Source organism: Cetorhinus maximus, chromosome 15, assembly GCF_964194155.1.
Source record: "Cetorhinus maximus chromosome 15, sCetMax3.hap1.1, whole genome shotgun sequence".
NCBI classification, from domain to species: domain Eukaryota; kingdom Metazoa; phylum Chordata; class Chondrichthyes; order Lamniformes; family Cetorhinidae; genus Cetorhinus; species Cetorhinus maximus.
This window is the reverse complement of record NC_135893.1, coordinates 48,078,206-48,095,877: the sequence shown is the minus strand read 5'-3', so window position 1 is coordinate 48,095,877 and position 17,672 is coordinate 48,078,206. Positions and strand designations below refer to the sequence as shown.

Here is a 17,672-nt window from a genome sequence, read left to right as displayed (position 1 = left end):
GAAAAGTTTCTCAGACCCACAATTCAGTGCAAAATATTCTCATTTTTATTGTCATTGTCTGTTGGAACATTATTTGGCCCACACAACTCCAAACTATTCTCTCTGGCAGTTCACTTGTTTTGATGGTACAAAGGACAGCTTTGAGCTGCTTGTGAATTGAAGAATTTGATTTTTTTTAAAAACTCCGCTGTGCTTTAGTTTACCAACTTCCAGTCACATTGACCTCAGACAGGCATTATAAAAGTGACATCGAAACAAAACAAATACTAACTTTGGCAGGTTCCAGTTTCTTCCTTCTTTTCCATCTTAGCCGATGAACCTGATCATGATTAACAGGTTTGTTAGGCAATACTGGAAAGCTGCACCAAAGAGCAGCACCCTCCCTCTTGATGCCTTTCATTCGATCTTTTAAAGAATTACTGGTAAAAGTTTCCGTGGAGAGGGCTCTGGGTCATTCAGACTGGAACAAGATTGGAGTCATATTCATTTAGTCATATTAAAGACTAAAAAAAAGACATACTTTGCTCAGCCTCTTCTGGCTCTAACTGCTGTTTGCTGCCTGGTTGTCCTAATTGGGAAGCCGCCACAGTACATTTAAAGGCCCTGTCAGCTTTTAGGTGGCTGCCCTTCCAGTTGGCCAGATTGGAGCAGGAGAGTAGAATGGATCCAAGCGGGTAATTCTCTCAGAGAGGCAGCAGAAGCATAATAGGTTGAATTGCCTCCTTTGCTGCCTAAAAGTTCTTCAATTGGATGAAAATAGGGGTCAGGTACTTCTAATCAATCCCATTGGGATTATCTGGAGTAGATACTAAAATGGTTTGTGATAAAAACAGAAATACGCAGCAGGTCAGGTGGCACTGAAATGTTCACTCTTTCTCTCTCCACAGATGCTGCCTGACCCCTTGAGTATTTCCAGCATTTTCTATTTTTATTTCCGATTTCCAGAATTCACAGCATCTTCTACACTAAAATGGGGGTGGTTGAGAGAGGTTGGTGAATGAGGAAGCTACTTTGAATAAGCCAGCACAACCCCATAACACCTGTGTTACTGTCATCAGTAAGCATCTGTTTCCCATTGTAATTGAAACCAAACAAGTTCTGTCAAGACTTAAACATGAGTGGACTAGAAGTATTTCCATTTTTTTCATTTTGGAAAGCTGTGCTATATACGCAGACGGATATAAAGAGACCATCTGAGTCATTGCTTACAACTCTCTAATCTGTCACAAATAAACACTTCTATAAAAAGAACATAAGAACACAAGAACTAGGAGCAGGAGTAGGTAATTCAGCCCCTCGAGCCTGCCCCACCATTTCAATACGATCATGGCTGATCTCATTTCGACCTCAACTCCAATTTCCCGCCCTTTCCCCATAACCATTCAACCCGTTACTAATTAAAAATCTGTCTATCTCCTCCTTAAATTTATTCAGCGTCCCGGCATCCACTGCACTCTGAGATAGTGAATTCCACAGATTCACGACCCTTTGAGAAAAGTAATTCCTCCTCATCTCTGATTTAAATCCACCACCCCTTAGCCTAAAACTATGGCCTCTCGTTCTAGAATGCCCCACAAGGGGAAACATCATGTCTACTTTGTCTATCCCCTTTAGCATCTTATGTACCTCAATTAGATCTCCTCTCAGCCTTCTAAACTCCAGCGAGTATAGGCCTAAACTGCTCAATCTCTCCTCATAAGACAAGCCCCGCATCTCTGGAATCAATCTAGTGAACCTCCTTTGAACCGCCTCCAATGCAATTACTTCATTCCTCAAGTAAGGGGACCAAAATAGTGCACAATGCTCCAGGTGCGGTCTCACCAATGCCTTGTACAGTTGCAACAACACTTCCCTATGTTTATACTCTATTCCCTTAGCAATAAATGCCAAAATTCCATTTACCTTCCTTATTACCTGCTGTACCTGCATTTAGCTTTCAGCGATTCATGCACGAGGACACCCAGATCCCTCTGCACTGAAGCATTCTGAAGTTTCTCTCCATTTAAATAATAAGTCGCCTTTTTATTCTTCCGACCAAAACGGATAACCTCACACTTATCCATGTTAAACTCCATCTGCCAAAGTTTGGCTCATTCACCTAACCTGTCCATATCCATTTGTAAATTTTTATTTCTTCATTGCAACTTACTTTCCCACCTATTTTGGTGTCATCTGCAAATTTAGCTATAGTATCTTCTATCCCTGAATCCAAGTCATTAATATAGATTGTAAATAGTTGAGGCCCAAGGATCAAACCCTGTGGCACCCCACAGCTTGCCATTCAGAAAAAGACCCATTTATCCCGACTCTCTGCTTTCTGATGGTTAGCCAATCCTCTATCTAAGCTAATATATTACCCCTAACTCAGTGTGATCTTATCTTGTACATTAATATTTTGTGCGGCACCTTATCAAAGGCCTTCTGAAAGTCCAGATATACTACATCTACAGGATCCCCATTATCCACTTTGCTTGTCACATCTTCAAAAGACTCTAGCAAATTAGTCAAACATGATTTACTTTTCATAAAACCATGCTGACTCTGATTGCATTTTGACTTTCCAAATGCCCCATTACTACTTCCTTAATCATGGGCTCCAACAATTTCCCAATGACAGACGTTAAACAAACTGGTCTATAGTTTCTTATTTTCTGCCTCCCCCTCCACTTTTTGAATATTAGCATTTTTCTAATCCACTGGAATCTTTCCAGAATCCAGGGAATTTTGGATTTTATAGTCAATGCATCCACTATCTCCGCTGCCACTTCATTTTGGAAGAGAAGTGCGAGAGGGAAGAGAAGCACAAGAGGAGCTGGGAGTTGAAAAGGAGCGCGAGAGGAGTCAGGAGGTGAAGAGAAGCTGGGAGAGCAGGGGTGACTGAGGGAGTTCGGTGAGGAGGGAACGAGGTGATCCATTGAGTACCATGAGTACAGCCAGGTAAGCATTTACTACTTTTATTGCTTATAGTTTTTAAGGTCTTATTTTGTGGTTCATTGTTTGTAAGGGCTATATTCTGTAACAACGAGGAGCAGGGAAGAAGGGCCCGAGAGTAATTGACATTATTTGATATTAAGTATGTTCCAAAATGTTTAATTTAATTTAAAGGGGTAAGTCATGGCAGGAGAGCTCAAAGCAGTGGTGTGCTCCTCTTGCTCTATGTGGGAAGCCAGGAACATTTCCAGTGCCCGGGGCCAGCATGTGTGCAGGAAGTGTCTCCAGCTGCAGCTCCTGGAAGCCTGAGTTTCGGAGCTGCAGCGGCGGCTGGGGACACTGTGGAGCATCTGCAAGGCAGAGTGTGTCATAGATAGCATGTATAGAGAGGTGGTCACACTGCAGGCTAAGAGTCCACAGGCAGAAAGGGAATGGGTGACCACCAGGCGGAGCAAGAGGACTAGGCAGGCAGTACAGGAATCTCCTGTGGCTATTTCCCTGCAAAACAGATATACCGCTTTGGATACCGTTGAGGGGAATGGCCTCTCAGGGGAAAGCAGCAATAGCCAAATTTGTTGCACCGCGGTTGGCTCTGCTGCACAGGGGAGGAGTGAAAAGTGTGGGAATGTAATAGTTATAGGGGATTCAATTGTAAGGGGAATAGATAGGTGTTTCTGTGGTGCACATTGGTACAAACAACATAGGTAAAAAAAGGGATGAGGTCCTAAAAGCAGAATATAGGGCGATAGGAAGTAAGTTGAAAAGTAGGACCTCAAAGGTAGTGATCTCAGGATTACTACCAGCGCCACGTGCTAGTAAGAGTAGAAATAGCAGGATATATCGGATGAACACGTGGCTGAAGAGATGGCGTGAGGGGGAGGGTTTCAGATTCCTGAGACATTGGGACCGGTTCTGGGGGAGGTGGGACCAGTACAAACTGGATGGGTTACAACTGGGCAGGACCAGGACTAATGTCCTAGGGGGAACATTTGTTCGAGTGGTTGGGGAGGGTTTAAAGCTAAAATGGTAGGAGGATGGGAACCTATGCAAGGGGTCAGAGGAAGGGGAATCAAGGACAAAGAACAAAAGACAGAAAGGGGAATAAGAAAAGTGATAGGCAGAGAAATCAAGGGCAAGAATCAAACAGGGCCTCAGTGAAAAATAGTGGGAACGGGACAAGTAATGTTACAAAGACAAGCCTTAAGGCTTTGTGCCTTAACGCGAGGAGCATTCACAATAAAGTGGATGAATTAACTGCGCAATAGATGTAAACAGGTACCATATAGTCAGGATTACGGAACCATGGCTGCAGGGTGACCAGGTATGGGAACTGAACATCCAGGGGTATTCAGTATTTAGGAAGGACAGACAAAAAGGAAAAGGCGGTGGAGTTGCATTGCTGGTTAAAGAGGAAATTAACGCAATAGTGAGGAAAGATATTAGCTCCGACAATGTGGAATCTGTATGAGTAGAGCTGAGAAACACTGAGGGGCAAAAAATGTTAGTGGGCATTGTATATAGGCCCCCAAACTGTAGTGATGATGTTGGGAAGGACATTAAACAGGAAATTAGAGATGCATGCAATAAAGGAACATCTGTAATTATGGATGACTTTAATATGCATATAGATTGGGCAAATCAAATTAGAAACAATACCATGGGAGGAGGAATTCCTGGAGCGTATATGGGATGTTTTTCTGGACCAATATATTGAGGAACCAACGAGAGAACAGGCCATCCTCGACTGGGTATTGTGTAATGAGAAAGGAATAATTGGCAATCTAGTTGTGCGAGGCCCCTTGGGAATGAGCGACCATAATATATAATTCTTCATCAAGATGGAGAGTGATGTAGTTGATTCTGAGACTAGGGTCCTGAATCTTAATAAAGGAAACTACGATAGTATGAGGCGTGAGTTGGCTATCATGGATTGGGAAACGTTACTTAAAGGGATGATGGTGGATAGGCAATGGCAAACATTCAAAGAGCACATGGGTGAACTGCAACAATTGTTTACTCCTGCCTGGTGCATAAGTAAAACAGGAAAGATGGCCAAACCATGGTTTACAAGGGAATTAGAGATAGTATTAGATGCAAGGAAGAGGCATACAAATTGGCCAGGAAAAACAACAGACCTGAGGATTGGGAGCAGTTTGGAATTCAGCAAAGGAAGACCAAGGGATTGATTAAGAAGGGGAAAATAGAGTGCGAGAGTAAGCTTGTGGGGAACATAAACCTGACTGTAAACGTTTCTATAGGTGTGTGAAGAGACAAAGATTGGTGAAGACAAATGTAGGCCCCTTACAGTCAGAAACAGGGGAATTTATAATGGGGAACAAAGAAATGGCTGACCAACTAAATACATACTTTGGTTCTGTCTTCACAAAGGAGGACACTGATAATATACCAGGAATGTTGGGGAACACAGGGTTTAGTGAGAGGGGGGAACTGAAAGAAATCAGTATTAGTAGGGAAATGGTGTTGGAGAAATTGATGGGATTGAAGGCCAATAAATCCCCGGGGCCTGATAACCTACATCCCAGAGTACTTAAGGAAGTGGCCCTAGAAATAGTGGATGCATTGGTGGTCTCTTCTGAGATTCTATAGACTCTGGAACAGTTCCTACAGATTGGAGGGTAGCTAATGTAATCCCAATATTTAAAAAGGGAGGTAGAGAGAAAACAGGAAATTATAGACCAGTCAGCCTGACGTTGGTAGTGGGGAAAATTTTTGAGTCCATTATAAAAGATTTAATAGCTGAGCATGTGGAAAACAGTGGCAGAATCTGACAGTCAGCATGGATTTATGAAAGGGAAATCGTGCTTGACAAATCTACTGGAATTTTTCGAGGATGTAAGTAGTAGAGTTGATGAGGGGGGCCAGTGGATGTGGTTCATTTGGACTTTCAGAAGGCTTTCGACAAAGTCCCACATAAGAGATTGGCATGTAAAATTTAAAGCGCGTCGGATTGGGGGTAGTGTATTGAGATGGAATGAAGACTGGTTGGCAGACAGGAAACAAAGAGTAGGACTAAACGGGTCTTTTTCTGAATGGTAGTCAGTGACTCGTGGGGTACCACAGGGATCAGTGCTGGAGCCCCAGCTATTCACAATATATATTAATGATTTAATGAAGGAACTAAATGTAATATCTCCAAATTTGCAGATGACACAAAGCTGGGTGGGAGGGTGAGCTGTGAGGAGGATGCAGAGATGCTTCAGTGTGATTTGGACAAGTTGAGTGAGTGGGCAAATGCATGGCAGATGCAGTATGATGCGGATAAATGTGAGGTTATCCATTTTGGTAGCAAAAAACAGGAAGGCAGATTATCTGAATGGCTATAAATTGAAAGAGGAGAATGTGTAACGAGACCTGGGTGTCCTTGTACACCAGTCGCTGAAGATAAGCGTGCAGGTGCAGCAGGCGGTAAAGAAGGCAAATGGTATGTTGGCCTTCTTGCCAGAGGATTTGAGTACAGGAACAGGGATGTCTTGCTGCAACTGTATAGGGCCTTGGTGAGACCACACCTGGAATATTGTGCGCAGTTTTGGTCTCCTTATCTGAGGAAGGATGTACTTGCTATAGAGGGAGTGCAGCAAAGATTTACCCAACTGATTCCTGGGATGGCGGGACTGACATATGAGGAGAGATTGAGTCGGTTAGGATTATATTCGCTGGAGTTCAGAAGAATGAGGGGGGATGTCATAGAAACCTATAAAATTCTAACAGGACTAGACAGGGTAGATGCAGGAAGGATGTTCCTGATGGTGGGGGAGTCCAGAACCAGGGGTCACAGTCTGAGGATAAGGGCTAGACCATTTAGGACTGAGATAAGGAGAAATTCCTTCACCCAGATGGTGGTGAGCCTGTGGAATTCATTACCACAGAAAGTAGTTGAGGCCAAAACATTGCATGTTTTCAAGAAGGAGTTAGATATAGCTCTTGGGGCGAAAGGGATCAAAGGATATGGGGAGAAAGCAGGAGCAGGCTATTGAGTTGGATGATCAGCCATGATTATGAATGGCAGAGCAGGCTTGAAGCACCGAATGGCCTACTCCTGCTCCTAGTTTCTACGTTTCTATGTTTAAGACCCTGGGATGTAGGCCATCAGGTCCTGGGGACTTGTCACCCTTTGATCCCAATAGTTTGCTCAGTATTTTTTCTCTAGTGATGGTGATTGTTCTAAGTTCCTCTTTCTCTGTACCCTCTGCACTACCTGTTACTATTGGGGTGGTACTAGTGTCCTCCACAGTGAAAACTGAGGCAAAGTATTGATTAAGCGTCTCTGCCATTTCTGCATTCCCCACTATTAACTCCCCAGTCTCATCCTCCAAGGGACCAACATTCACTTTAGCTAGTCTTTTTCCTTTTATATACTTGTAGAAGCTTTTGCTATCAGTTTTTACGTTTTGCGCTAGTTTTCTTTCATAATTTACCTTTGCTCTTTTTATTATTTTTTTTGGTAACCCTTTGTTGATCTTTAAAAGTTTCCCAATCTTCCAGCCTGCCACTGACCTTTGCAATTTGGTATGCCTTAGTTTTTGCCTTTATGTTATCGTTAACTTCCTTGCTTAGCCATGGATGCTTTTTCCCCCTCTTACTATCTTTCTTCCTCTTTGGAATATATTTTGCTTGGGAGGAATTGAATATCTCCTTAAATATCTGCCACTGTTCATCAACTGTCCTACCTTGTAGTCTTCTTGCCCAGTCCACTAGGGCCAAATCTTCCCTCATGCCTATATAGTCACCTTTGTTTAACTCCAGAATACTGGTGTGGGACTCACATTTCTTGCTCTCAAACTGAACTTGAAATTCTAGCATGCTATGATCACTCTTCCCTAGAGGATCCTTTACTATGAGAACATTAATTAATCCCATCTCATTACACAAAACCAAATCCAGAACAGCCTGCTCCCTGGTTGGTTCCACAACATATTGCTCCAAGAAACAATCTCTAATACATTCTATGAACTCTCCCTCGAGGCTACCTACTCTTGCCAATTTGATTAGCCCAGTCTATATGCATATTAAAATCACCCATGATTATTGCCCATAAGCTGCACATCACAAGATTTTCCTTTAATCACACAACCAATTGCTAATTTACTTTCTGATATCCCTTGTTAAATGTCCTAAAGACAAAATCGAACCTGTTGCATGAGGCTTTGGATATACAGAATATTGAGAGTAATTTTCACATAATTGACTAGCTGATTTTCAGTCGAAGGCCTCAACAGCAAACATCATAATGGATGGATACAAGAAACAAGCGCACACACAATTTAAGAATTTGAATTCTTTGACTAAAATATTGATGCTATAAATATAACTTTGTTTCATATCAATTCTCATCACTGTTACTTCCATTCATGTATTTATGTTTATGACCTTGTTGTTTCCTATGTTCACTTGCCCTTTATAATTCTAGGCCTGGATATAATTCCCTATTGGAGTTCTGAATGTTGTTCCTAGGATTTGTGTTGTATGTATGAAGGGATCAGCTCTCTGTTCTCCCAGAACAATTCAAAGGCAGACACTACCATTGAGTAATTGGACAAATGACCTGTATCACTTGTGGTGGAATTGGAAACCTTGCTTGATCCAAAGCCATAAAAACAGATGTACAGTATAAGGTCATTGTTTTGAATGAAAGCTATCCCATAAACTGGTTACCTTATACTTGTCTAAGACAGGAAATCAATCTAATACTAAAAAGTAGAACAAAAACCCACACAGAAAGTTTTATGCTTTTGAATAGGTGTAAAATTTCTTGTGTTTTTTAATATGAAATAGATAATCCAAAAAAAGATTCTAATTTAACATTGTAGGATAATTGATGGAAAAAAGAGACATGTCAAAGCTTTCAGTCTTGCATTCATCAGGACACTTCCGCAAAAATACCAATATAAGGGGAAAACAACCAATCAGCACTCTCTTCACATACAGCAAAAATTGGCAGAGGCAGTGGCAGAGTGGTATTGTCACTGGACTCATAATCCAGAGACCCAGGGTAATGGTCTAGGAACCTGGGTTCGAATCCCACCACAGCAGATGGTGAAATTTCAATTTGATAAAAATCTGGAATTAAAAATCCAATGACCATGAAACCATTGTCAATTTTCATTAAAGCCCATCTGGTTCACTAATGTCTTTTAGGGAAGGAAATCCGTCATCCTTATCTGGTCTGACCTACATGTGACTCCAGATCCACAGCAATGTGGTTGACTCTTAATGCCCTCTGAAATGACCAAGCATGCCACACAGTTGTATCAAAGTGCTAGAAACGCTAAAAGGAATTGAACTAGACAGACCACCCAGCATCAACCTAGACTCAGAAGCGACAACTGCAAACTCATACCTGACCCTGCAAAGTCCTCCTGACTAATATCTGGGGGCTAATGTCAAAATTGGGAGAGCTGTCCCACAGACTAATCAAGCAACAGCCTGACTTAGTCATGCTCACGGAACCATACCTTACAGATAATGTCCAGACACCACCATCACCATTGCTGGGTGCGTCCTGTCCCAACGGCAGGGCAGACCCAGCCGAGGTGGTGGCACAGTGGTATATGGTCAGGAGGGAGTTGCCCTGGAAATCCTCAGCATTGACTCTGGACCCTATGAAATCTCATGGCATCAGGTCAAACATAGACAAGGAAATCTCCTCATGATTGCTGTGTAACGCACCCACCTCTCCCCCAGCCCCCTCAGTTGATGAATCAATACTCATCCATGTTGAACACCACTTGGAGGAAGCATTGAGAGTGGCAAGGGTGCAGAATGCACTCCGAGGATACCCTCCATTGTGCTGTGTGGCCCAACCACTGTGCTAAATGGGATAGATTTCAAACAGATCTAGCAACTCAAGACTGGGCATCCATGAGTCGGTCTGAGCAGAATTGTACTCGAACACAATCTGTAACCTCATGGCCTGGCATATTCCCCACTCAACCATTAGCCCCAAGCCAGGAGATCAAGCCTGGTTCAATGAAGAGTGCAGGAGGGCATGCAGGCACAGCACCAGGCATACCTAAAAATGTGGTAATAACCTAGTGAAGCTACAACACAGGGCTACTTGCATGCCAAGAAGCAAGTGATAGTCAGAGTTAAGTGATTCCACAACCAACGGATAGATCTAAGTTCTGCAGTCCTGCCACATCAAGTCGTGAATGGTGATGGACAATTAAACAATTCACTGGAGGAGGCGGCTCCACAAATATCCCTATCCTCAATGATGGGGGAGCCCAGCACAGCAGTGCAAAAGATAAGGCTGAAGCATTTGCAACAATTTTCAGCCAGAAGTGCTGAGTGGATGATCCATCTTGGCTTCCTCCAGAGGTCCCCAGCATTACAGATGTCAGTCTTCAGCCAATTCGATTCACTTCATGTGATATCACGAAAGGGCTGAAGGCACTGGACACTGCAAAGGTTATGGGCCCTGACAATATTCCAGCAACAGTACTGAGGGCTTGTGCTCTAGAACTTGCCGTGCCCCTAGTCAAGCTGTTCCAGTACAGCTACAGCACTGGCATCTACCCAGCTGTGTGGAAAATTGCCCAGGTACATCCTTGTACACAAAAAGCAGGGCAAATCCAACCCGGCCAATTACTGCACCACCAATCTACTCTAGATCATCAGTAAAGTGATCGAAAGGTGATCAACAGTGGTATCAAGCAACACTTGCTTAGCAATAACATGCTCACTGACTCTCAGTTTGGGTTCCACCAGGGCCACTCAGCTCCTGACCTCATGACAGCCTTGGTTCAAACATGGACAAAAGAGCTGAACTCCCGAGGTGAGGTGAGAGTGATTGCCCTGGACATCAAAGCAGCATTTGACCGGCTGTGGCATCAAGGAGCCCTAGCAAAACTGGTGTCAATGGCAATCAGGGGAGAAACTCTCTGCTGGTTGGAGTCATACTTAACATGAACGAAGATGGTTGTGGTTGTTGCAGGTCAATCATCTCAATTCCAGGACATCACTACAGGAGTTCCTGCATGCCCTCCTGCAGAGTGTCCTAGGCCCAACCATCTTCAGCTGCTTCATCAATGGCCTTCCCTCCATCATAAGATATAAAGTGAGGACGTTCGCTGATTATACAATGCACCATTTGCGACTCCTCAGGTACTGAAGCAGTCCATGTCCAAGTGCAGCAAGACCTGGACAATATCCAGGCTTGGGCTGGCAAGTGGAAAGTAACATTCGTGTCCCATAAGTGCCGAGTAATGACCATCTCCAATAAGAGAAAATCTAACCATCACCCCTTGACATTCATTGGCATTACCATCACTAAATCGCCCACTATCAACATCCTGGGGGTTACCATTGACCAGAAACTGAACTGGACTAGCTATATAAATACATTGGCTACAAGATCAGGTCAGAGGCTAGCAATCCTGTGGCAAGTAACTCACCTCCTGACTTCCCAGAGCCTGTCCACCATCTACAAAGCAAAAGTCAGGAGTATGGTGGAATACTCTCCACTTAACTAGATGAGTGCAGTTCCAGCAACACTCGGGCTTGACACCATCCTGGACAAAGCAGCCCACTTGATTGGCATCCATCTACTAACAGTCACTCTCTTCACCACCAATGAACAGTGGCAGCAATGTGCACCATCTACAAGAAGCCTCCTTAGACAGCACCTTCCAAACCCATGACCACTACCAGCTAGAAGGGCAAGATACATGGGAACACCACCACCTGTGAGTTCCCCTCCAAGCCACTCACCATCCTGACTTGGAAATATATCGCCGTTCCATCACTGCCGCTGGGTCAAAATCTTGGAACTCCCTCCCTAACAGCACTGTGGGTGTACCTACACCACATGGATTGCAACAATTCATGGCGGCAGCTCACCACCACCTTCTCTAGGGCAATTAGGGATGGGCAATAAATGCTGGCCTAGCTAGCGATGCCCACATCCCACGAATGAATAAAAAATCCCTATAAACTGGAGATTCACCATTAAAATTACTCCCCCTATTTAAAGGGAAGAATCACAATGGGAGACACAATGGGTGGGGGGAAGGAAGTACTTCAATATATTATTTTCCTTTTTAGCGACACCTTATGCTCTCTGACTTGTTGGGCAAGTGAGTTCCAGAGCCTTGCTGAGGGCCTTTTAATTCTGATCTACTTAAAGGAAGAGAGCTGCTTTGTTATCATAGGTGGAATTCTCTGCAGAAACTGAATTAACATCCTTCATGATTATGATCCTGTCACTCCTAAATTGTCAAGAGTAGAAAGAATAGTTGCTTTTGAACCCACAATAGGAGTAGTTTACTAAGAAACCCTTCCAACTAGGTGGCCAAAAAAGATAGGTCTTGAGAATACCCTCAGCAACTGATTGGCAATGTGCTCTAACTAGTGTTCCCAGGGTGTGCGCTGGAGCCTCAGCTTTTCACCTTATATATTAATGACTTAGTGTCAACTCTCTACTCCTTCATCTAAGTTAGAAGGCACAGTAAGTTACATAAATAGGAATAGGATGTTAGAAAGGGACATAAAACAGATCGAGCAGGCAAAACTGTGGCAGATAGAGTTCAATGTAAGGAAGTGTGAGGGGTCATCCACATTGAATCTAAGATACACAATTCAGATTTTTTAAATGGTGAGACACTAGGAACTGTGGAAGAGCAAAGGGATTTGAAAAAAGAAAGAAAAGAATTTTGGCATCCATTTACACAAATCACAAGAAGATAGTGCCCAGATCCAGAAAGTAATTAAAAAAGGAATGTTAGTTAGCCTTTATCTCAAAGGGGCTAGAATAGAAAGGGAAAGAAGTAATGCCTTAGTTTTTAGAGCTTTAGTCAGTCTCCTATCTGGAGTACTGCATTCAGTTTGGGGATGCACAGCTCAAGCAGGACATTATATTGGCTTTGGAGGCAGATTCAACAGCATACCAGAGTAAAATTATGAGGGCAGGTTGCATACACTTGGCGTGCATTCCCCTGAGTTTAGATGTTTAAGGGGCAATTTAATTGAGGTATTCAAGTGCATGAAATACTTCAATAGGATAAAAACAGAGAAGCTATTTCTTCTGGTGAGAGGTGGGCATGATCTTAAAATTAGAATCAAGCCATTCAGATTTGAAATCAGGAAACACTTAAAAAAAACACACAAAGGATCATGGAAATCATGAATTCTCTCCCCTAAAAGGTTGTGGGTGCTGAGTCAATTGAAATGTTCAAGACGGAGTTTGTTAGGATTTTTAAATAGGTAAGGGTATCCAATAAATTGACGGGTAACGTGTAGTTGAGATACAGATCCAGCATGATCAAACAGAATGACAGAACAGGTTAAAGGGGCTGAATGACCTACTTGAGTTCCTATATTCATTAGAACAGTAATATCTCTGAAAAGCAATGGGAACAAACTTTCGAGCCGTGTTTATAAACTGTATAGGGATAGAAAGAACTTTACATTTCGCTTATAAAAATATCCACCTTTAAACTTTAATCGTCTTCACTTCACACACCATATACTACTATTCAGTAGAAGATAAAAGAGACAAATATAAATTGTACCAGTCATGAGCTACTAAGTTTATAGCACGAGTTGGAGAAAGTAATTGGATTTCTTCCTTTCTAGTATAGTCTAAGACTCCCTCCCTTACAGCTAACAGAATGATACAAATTATTACACACACCAATCTTTTCATTAAGCTCCCAGCATACCCATTTGTCACCAATAATTTAAATAATATCTTTCATGAGAAAGATGCGGGGAGATTTTGTGCTCATTGAGTGTGCTGGATGGGATATCACCCCAACAGTATTTCCTACGATTACATGATCTCGAACTTACAGCACAGGAACAGGCCATTTATGCCAAGTGGCCCATGCCAGTGTTTATGTTCTATATGAGGATCCTCCCTTTAACCCAATCAAAATATCCTTCAATTCCTTCCTCCTTCATGTATTTATCTGGCTTCCCCTTAATGCATCTCTTCTATTTGCCTTAATTACTCCACATGGCAGTAAGTTGCACATCCTTAATGCAAAGTTTGTAGAGACAAGGACTGTGTACGGTTTATCTAATCAAGGTTCTGGATGCATTTAATGCAACTTGCCTGCTTTTGAATTCTGTCCCTCTAAAAATAAATCCCAATATTTTGTTTGGATTTTCTATGGCCTTGGTAACCAGGATTGCCACATTGAATGAGTTGTGAATCTGTATCCCTAAATTACTTTGCTCCTCCAGACCACTTAGAGTCTAGACTGTTATTTTGCAAGGAATGTGTGGCTTCTTTTTTCCACCCACCAATCTACAGAGATTGAGGTAGATTAAACAACTCTTTTTTTCATACCGGATTATAGCTGGGTTCCTCCATTGGGGGCTGATTGGCAGGAATTTCCAATTTGAGCCAAGGAGGTTTCTTCCTTTGTAAGCTGCTCGTACTATCCCGACGTTCATCAGACATCATGTAGTTTAGGGTTGAAATCTGTTGGAGAAAAAGGAAACACAATGTCGGTCATTTTGTAGCACCACAGGTTCTGCAGGTAAATTTCTCCACCAAAGGCAGGTGCATGAAGACTGAAGATTTCACCAAAGTGAACAAGAATTCAAAATTAAAAACTATTTTTCCTATTCATGCATTTTATCAGCTGTCTCTGCTGCTTCCCTCCCCCTCTACCTAACCGAGCAGGTCAAGCCCTCTCTAAAGCTCCCCCATGCCCTAACCCTGAAATTGCGTCTCTCTCTGGGTTCCCTCCCATCTCTCCTTGTGTCCCCTCTGAGCAGATCTTCCTCATGAGACCCTATTCCCACTAAACTGCTGACCAAATCTCCCTTCCTAGCTCCCACATTAACGGATAATCTCTTAGGTCCTGTCCCACTCTCCTTCAAAACTGCTGTCATCACTCAACTCCGCCCAAAAAAAAGAATCAACCCTTACAGACCACTGCACTCTCTCCATACTTCTTGTATGTGTTACCACCTCCTAAATCCATACACATATTTGAATCCTTCCAATAAAGTTTCTGCCTCTGCCAATAGTATCACCGCAACTCTTATTAAAATAACAAATGACATCCCATGTGACTGTGACTAAACTATCCTTCCTTGCATTTCTCAACCAGTCTGCAGCCTTTGACAAAACATCCTTCTCCAACTCCTCCCAACATCATATAGCTGGGTGGGACTGCACTCACCTGGTTCTATTCTTATCTATCTAATCGCAGCCAGAGAGTCACCTGCAATGGTTTCTCTTCTGCTCTTGTACCGTTACCTCTGATGTTCCCTCAAGGACCACCCCCCAATCAAAATTTGAGCCCCTTGGCGACATCATCTTGAATCACTTGCCACATGTATGCTGACAACATCCAACTCTAACTCACTGCCACCTTTCTCGATCCCTCCATCGTCTCTTAGTTGTCAGACATCCAGTATTGGATGAGCAGAAATTTCTTCCATTAAATAATGAAAAAACTGAAGAAAATAGCTTTAAACTCCACTCCTCAGCCACTACCTTTATCCCTCTTCCTGGTAACTGACTGTGGCTGAACCAGACTGTTCGCAACCTCGTCATAAGGATCCTGAATTATTCTGACCATGTACCTAATGTCATCTCTCAGGCCACCTATTCCCACTCTCGCAACATTGGCGAACTCTATGCCTGTCTCAGCTCATCTGTTGCTTAAAATCTCATCCCGTGACATTGTTACCTCTGCACTTGACTATTCAAATGCATTCCTGGCCAGCCTCCAATGTTCTACCCTCTATAATATTGATGGCATCTAAAACTCGTCTGCCCATTACCTAGCTCACACCAATTCCTGTTAACTCAACAATCCTATACTCACTGACCTATCTTGACTGTGAATATGCAAGGGGGATTGGGGCTGCGTGTCGGGAAGGGCATTGCAAGATCTGCCAGAAGTGTGAAAATCCTCCAGTATTTGTGCATCAGCCTGTTGTCCACAGAAACCAAAGCTGGGAAAAGCCACTTTGAATTCTACTGTCCAGGATATTGTGGTGACTTGCTTGGATCTGTTTAAAATCTATTTCTTACTGTTGTCTTGATGGGGGCGTAATTGGAAGACAGATTAATTAAGGGTTTTAGGAGTTATTACAGTAGTAATTTGTAAACCTATGTATGTGCTTGAAGTCTTTTCTTTTGTTAATAAATGTTTAATTTAGTTTTCTAAAAAATCTCCACGGTCTTGGCGGACTTATTACTACTGAATTCAGGACGCGCATCTCAAAGTAAAATTCAAATTGTAAAACCGTTGTGACTGCGTGATCAGGTTTCCCCCATGGATTTGATCTGCTTGGCACACATCATCTGCCGCATCATAACATAACCTCCTATGAAGAACCTTGGGGCATTTTACTATGTTAAAGATGTATATAAATACAAGTTGCTGTTTTCTTGCTAATTAATTAGTGAAATCTTCATCCAAATGAGGGCCTTTCCTCTCCTCTATTGCACTTTCTATTTCAGCATCAACGCATTCCTCATTTCCTGATGAAGGTATAGATTCATACAGGAATACAGCGCCACAAGTAACACCCTGCCATTATCTTGTGTCAGAACCTTTAAATTCAAATTGACCAAGGTATATGGGAGCCTGCTGCATGCTCTCCTCGCTTGAGAGGGAGAGAGAGAGAGAGAGAGAGAGAGAGTGGGAGGAGAGTACACAGAGTCAGAATAGTCCTAGAAGACAACTTCATTGTTTAATATTTTAGTCTACTGCTGTTAATTCAACTGTCACTAGGAAGTTTGCATTATCCAGTAACGCAAATTAAGTAATTGAATTAAAACTGCACAGGAGATTTATCGTGCCAAATAAAATTAAATTACCCAATAATTTGAATTAAGTGACTTTTAGATAAAAGGGGTATAGTGTATTCTACAATAGTACAGTCTTACATGTCATATGCCTTCTGTTGTTTGAATAACTAAATTTAATGTAAAAACATGCAGGAATGTATCAAACTGCACAAGGTCACTTCCGACCCTTCACTGAATCCTTTACCACCCACAACCCCATATCTTCTTCCAAACCACTTACCCCTTCACTCAACCTTAAAAAAAGCTCTCCTCAAACACCCTGAAACTGCCCTTTCAAGCTCTCAAATTCCTGCTATTTTTCCTGACCTGCACTCTCAATCCTTCTGTAGCTACTCAACCATTCCTTAGCCTTTGTGTCCTTGATCCCTCTCCACCTGTACACCTCCCACCCTGGTTGCTTTCCCTGTATTCCACTGAGTACTTTACACATCTTTGCACATTCTTCTCTCATTCACCTCCATTCAAGGCTGAAAAGTTTGAAGCCCCGATTTTAGCTCAGGGTAGGTCGAGGTAGGAATGGGCAAGAAGCCGCTGCAGACTGCTGAGGACCATGCCCAGCCCATTGTAATTTGCAGGCCTAATTTACATTTCCCTGCCATCCGAAGATGACAGGCATGAGGTAGGAGCTGGTGCGTTAAGTTGGATGGGTGGCAATTTAATAACTGATTTAAGGGACTTAGGTTTATAAGTTGCCTTTAAAGCCCCCAAGACACCCCAAAGCACATTACAATTAATACTTTGGAAATGTAGTCAGCCTTTTAATGTGGGAAATATGGCAGGCAACTTAGGCACAGCAAGATCCCACAAATAGCAATGAGATAATGAGGAGATAATCTTTGTTGTTTGAATAAAATATTGGCCAGGGCACTAGGGGAGCTCCCCTGATCATCTACAAAATAGTGCCTTGAGATTTTTTATGTCCACTTGACGCAGCAGATGTGGT

At 42.6% G+C, this 17,672-nt stretch overlaps 1 protein-coding gene across 9 annotated transcripts in view; it reads right to left on the bottom strand.

Moving 5' to 3' along the window:
* The window catches only part of rhbdf1a (rhomboid 5 homolog 1a (Drosophila)), a 351,324-nt gene that overhangs the window by 147,161 nt on the left and 186,491 nt on the right, over positions 1-17,672 (bottom strand). For 6 of the 9 annotated variants that reach the window (XM_078558344.1, XM_078558345.1, XM_078558343.1 and 3 more), the window contains 2 exons: positions 14,243-14,377; positions 272-319 (listed from right to left, as the gene is read on the bottom strand). In XM_078558344.1, the coding sequence (XP_078414470.1) occupies positions 272-319; positions 14,243-14,359 (165 nt within the window). In that variant the 5' untranslated portion in view covers positions 14,360-14,377. The remainder of the gene's footprint in view (positions 1-271; positions 320-14,242; positions 14,378-17,672) is intronic. The other 3 variants (XM_078558350.1, XM_078558347.1, XM_078558349.1) reach the window with 1 other exon arrangement.